The sequence below is a fragment of the Parasteatoda tepidariorum genome, unplaced genomic scaffold, assembly GCF_043381705.1.
Source record: "Parasteatoda tepidariorum isolate YZ-2023 unplaced genomic scaffold, CAS_Ptep_4.0 HiC_scaffold_4711, whole genome shotgun sequence".
In the NCBI taxonomy this organism is placed as follows: Eukaryota; Metazoa; Arthropoda; class Arachnida; order Araneae; family Theridiidae; genus Parasteatoda; species Parasteatoda tepidariorum.
Window position 1 is genome coordinate 1 of NW_027261778.1, and position 4,935 is coordinate 4,935.

Sequence of the window (4,935 nt, forward strand, 5' to 3'; positions counted from 1 at the left end):
AAATCAAGTCAAATTGCGTTCTGAAGAGTCCATCTATTTACGTGATGCAATTGTAAATGATGGTAATCTCAGTGAATTTGGAAAAATGGTCATTTTACCATCCACATATACAGGCAGCCAAAGACGCATGCATGAATATGCACAAGATGCAATGACGTATGTTCGTGCATATGGTCGTCCAGATTTTTTCATCACATTTACATACAACCCAGCATGGGATGAAATAAAGGAGCTTTCATTAACTGGACAATCGCCATCAGATCGTCATGATATTTCTGTACGTGCATTTAAACAAAAGTTAAAATCTTTAATGGATTTTATTGTCAAACACCATGTATTTGGAGAGACGCGCTGTTGGATGTATTCCATTGAATGGCAAAAAAGAGGTTTACCACATGCGCATATTTTAATACGGATGATGGAAAGGATAACACCTAACAGAATTGATGAAATCTTCTCTGCAGAAATACCAGACATTGAAATTGATAAAGATTTGCACAATATTGTCTCAAATATGATTCATGGTCCATGTTTCTCACCAAATAATAATTCACCATGCATGTCAGATGGAAAGTGCTCAAAGCGGTATCCTAGAGACTTACTTGCTGAAACTATTACAGGCAATGATGGAGATCCACTCTATCGACGACGATCTACCGAAGATGGTGGAAAATCCATTAAACTAAAAGTACTCAGCAATACTATTGATGTTGATAATCGTTGGGTAGTACCATATTCTCTATTACTACTAAAAACGTATAACGCGCACATAAATGTTGAGTACTGCAATTCAGCGAAGGCTATAAAATATATTTGCAAATATGTGAACAAAGGAGTACAACAGTGTATGCACTGGAAAATACAACTGCTTCTAACGATGAAGTCACCCAATATCAACTGGGACGCTACATAAGTGGCAATGAGGCTGTATTGCGTATTTTATCATTTTCCATTCATGAGCGATATCCAACGGTTGTTCATTTAGCAGTACAACTTGAAAATGGACAGAGTGTGCATTTTACATCAGAAAATGTACGTGCAAGAGCAATGTCACCACCGCCAACAACATTTACTGAATTTTTCACATTATGTAGAAATGATACCTTTGCAAGGACACTACTGTACTATGAAGTACCAACTTATTTTACGTGGAATTCATCAACAAGAAAATTTCAGCTTCGTAAACAAGGTAGAGCAGTACAAGGTCATCTAAATTTATATTCCACAGATGCATTGGGTCGTCTGTACACTGTACATCCAAATAACGCAGAATGCATTTACCTGAGATTATTATTAATCAATGTTCGTGGACCAACATCTTTCCAAGAATTAAAAACAGTCAATGGCCATGTGTGTGATACATTTCGTGAGGCTTGCCGGAAATTATGTCTCTTAGAAAACAATGCTCATTGGGATATTTCACTCGCTGATGCTTCTAATACAGCTCAACCACCACAGATACGTACACTATTTTCCATCATACTAACTACATGTTTTCCGGCTAATCCAAAGGACCTTTGGGAAAAATATAAAGACTATATGAGTGAAGACATTTTACATCGCATGCGTAGAATAAATGCTAATCCCGACATTTAATTTACATCAAATATATACAATGAAGCATTGATTTTAATTGAGAATGTATGTTTGACAATAGCCAACAAATCACTGACAGAATTGGGAATGATTGCTCCAAATAGATCTGGTAATGACATTTTCGATCGTGATATACAACGAGAAACGCACTTCGATGTTAATGAATTACAAACATTTGTTCGAATTAATCTGCCGAAATTGGTATTAGATTAACGAACAGCATATGACACAATTATAAATGCAATGTCTAACAAGAGTTGTGGCTTATATTTCTTAGATGCACCTGGAGGTACTGGCAAAACTTTTCTTATTTCAATTATTCTGGCAACTATAAGATCACAAAATAATATTGCACTTGCTATTGCATCATCTGGTATTGCAGCAACTCTTTTGGACGGTGGTCGAACAGCACATTCAGCATTGAAATTGCCATTAAATGTGCAGGTAATTGAAACTCCAACATGTAATATTAGCAAAGATTCTGGGATGGGAAAAGTACTAAGATCATGTCAGCTTATAATATGGGATGAATGCACNCATTTCGTGAGGCTTGCCAGAAATTATGTCTCTTAGAAAACAATGCTCATTGGGATATTTCACTCGCTGATGCTTCTATTAAATGTGCAGGTAATTGAAACTCCAACATGTAATATTAGCAAAGATTCTGGGATGGGAAAAGTACTAAGATCATGCCAGGTTATAATATGGGATGAATGCACCACGGCACACAAGAAATCATTGGAAGCACTCAATCGCACATTAAAAGATTTGAGAGGAAATGAGCAGCTCTTTGGTGGTGCGCTCATTTTGCTAGCTGGTGATTTTAGACAAACTCTACCAGTTATACCCCGTTCAACACCAGCAGATGAATTGAATGCATGTCTCAAATCATCAGTGGCGGTATGTGGAGAAAATATCTTTAAAGACCAATATGCGTATTCATTTACAACAAGATGAATCTTCTGAACGATTTGCAAAACAATTGCTAGATATTGGGAATGGTAAAATGATAATGGACCAATCCACACACTGTATTGCATTACCAGAAAACTTTTGTCGCATTGTAAAATCCACTGATGAATTGATTGCAAAAGTTTTTCCAAATTTATCGCAGAATTATAAAAATAATCAATGGGTTAGTGAGCGTGCTATATTGGCAGCCAAAAACATTGATGTGAATTTAATAAACTGCAAAATTAAAATGAAATACCTGATGAAGAAACAACATATAAATCTATAGATACTGTTGTCAATCACGATGAATCAGTTAATTATCCAATAGAATTTTTAAATTCATTTGATCTATCAGGAATGCCACCGCATATTTTATCTTTGAAAATTGGTTCATCATTGGTGATTGAAATCATCCTTCTACGAAATATAAATCCACCGCGACTATGCAATGGGACTAGGCTATCAGTAAAAAAATTAATGAATAACATAATTGAGGCAACCATTTTAAATGGAAAACACCAAGGAGAACATGAACTAATACCACGCATTCCCATGATACCAACAGATACTATATTTGAATTCAAACGTCTACAGTTTCCTGTACGACTAGCCTTAGCAATGACCATTAACGAAGCACAGGGACAATCATTGCAAGTATGTGGATTAAATTTGATAAATCCATGCTTCTCACATGGACAGCTGTACGTTGCGTGATCACGAGTTGGAAAACCATCAAATTTATTTGTTCTTGCACCAGACAGGAAAACAAAAAATGTTGTATATTTACAAGCACTACTAAGATAAAGTTCACCATCAATCATCAAATATCATTCATTTCATGATGAGATCGTTTGCAATATTGTTTAATATCACAAGTGAAGAAACATGTTTATTCAACCATCAACTATGTTTCGTTATATTCAAATGACATATATGTAGTGGTAATTTTATTATTAACTTCCATTTTGATGTATTGTATACATTTGATCATTAATCACAACAACGTGTGAACGGGTACAGCTTGCTTATTATATAAATAAAACCGCTGTAGATACGTGTAACTACTCAGGTTGATCAAAAATAAGACTTTTTAAGCAGCAGCAGACGATTTTTTTTTCATTGGCAACAATAGAACCTTGGTTAGATTATAAGTAATTGTTTGGCTGTATTTAGTTTCTTGTAAGTTCTTTTTTTTAGTAACTTGAATCATAAATGTGTGTAGCGTTCATAATGCAGACGCATAATAATTACAATTTTGAAAAGAAGAAAATGTAAAACTTTCTGAATTTTTACGTAGATTACAAAAACAGTTCAGCAATGATACCCTGCCGAGGGCTAAAGTATACAAATGCACAGTATGTAACCCTAAGTATGTAATTCATGATAATTTAAAATATTGAAAATTCTCAGAGAGTACTTAGAATTTTGAACACAAATCAAAAAGATGGAAGGAAAGACATTTGTCAAATATTATTGAGTCGACATGAAGCAGAAGAAGATTCCTTTTTCAGTCGGGTGAATCTTTTCTGAAACAAAGCGTTCTTGTATGGAAGGGTGTTGGAAAAATGAATCTGCTGCATTCTAAGCAAAATTTCGATTGTTTGCTGATGACATACTCATAAATGTTCTTAGGACTCATGAAGTAGGCCTTGTGCACATCAATTTCCTTCATGAACGATGCAAAATTAATGCAAATTATTACTGCGAATTTTCACAAAATGTCAAAGCGGCCTATTAGTGTAAAAAACATGGTCCGCAAAATAGCTCTTGCAACAGGACAATGCGACACTTTATAATGTCCCAGTTATAGGCAATACGCTGGAAAACAGTTGAACATTCTCCATATAGCCTGGCACTTTCGGACTACTATTTGTTTGGACTTTTTAAAGAATTCTTAGGAGAGGGAGAGATTTTCATCCAATGAAGATTTTCCACGCTTTTGGTTCACTACACGGGCTACTTCTTTCTATGCCACCAGGATTAAAAATATTCTCAAACGTTGGAAAAAGTGTGTAGAAATTCACAGAAATAACGTAGAAAATTTTCTTAAATATTTTTTGAAAGCAATATGTTAATCTCAGAACTTTCACATTTCTCACCACTTTCTCCTGATTCTTTACCTCGGGTATCTAGCTTCTCACACATAAGTGGCACATGTCTTTTACCGCATACAATACATATGATAAACATTTTGCACTTACGTACTGGTTGATCAGGATTCAAACACGCAAAACAACACTGAGCTATTCCATGGTAACTTACGTTACATTCACAGAAACTTTATTGCACTGAGAACTTAGAAGCAAACAAATAATACTAATATACAATCTAAAATAAAGTGATTTCTTAAAATTAAAATCAAAACCAAAAGGAACCTAATTAGAA

The 4,935-nt window shown here is 34.8% G+C and overlaps 2 protein-coding genes across 2 annotated transcripts; both read left to right on the top strand.

Moving 5' to 3' along the window:
- The first annotated feature begins 85 nt into the window (after positions 1 to 85).
- Positions 86 to 1,596, top strand: LOC122273478 (uncharacterized). Its single transcript, XM_043057537.1, has 2 exons — positions 86 to 756; positions 834 to 1,596. The coding sequence occupies exons 1-2, from the start codon at positions 86 to 88 to the stop codon at positions 1,594 to 1,596; spliced, it is 1,434 nt and encodes a 477-aa protein (XP_042913471.1).
- A 243-nt stretch (positions 1,597 to 1,839) lies between these two features.
- On the top strand, positions 1,840 to 2,496 carry LOC139424869 (ATP-dependent DNA helicase pif1-like; the record flags this gene model as incomplete). Its single annotated transcript, XM_071176926.1, has 2 exons — positions 1,840 to 2,040; positions 2,224 to 2,496. Coding segments are annotated over exons 1-2 (474 nt in total), but the record flags the coding sequence as incomplete, so codon positions are not given.
- Between the last annotated feature and the right edge of the window lie 2,439 nt (positions 2,497 to 4,935).

Bases quoted from the DNA above. Each gene is read 5' to 3' on its own strand.
- LOC122273478 (XM_043057537.1), top strand. From the start codon at position 86: ATGGTCATTTTACCATCCACATATACAGGCAGCCAAAGACGCATGCAT. The intron at 757-833 runs GTATAACGCGCA...ATGTGAACAAAG, and splicing joins TCTCTATTACTACTAAAAAC to GAGTACAACAGTGTATGCAC.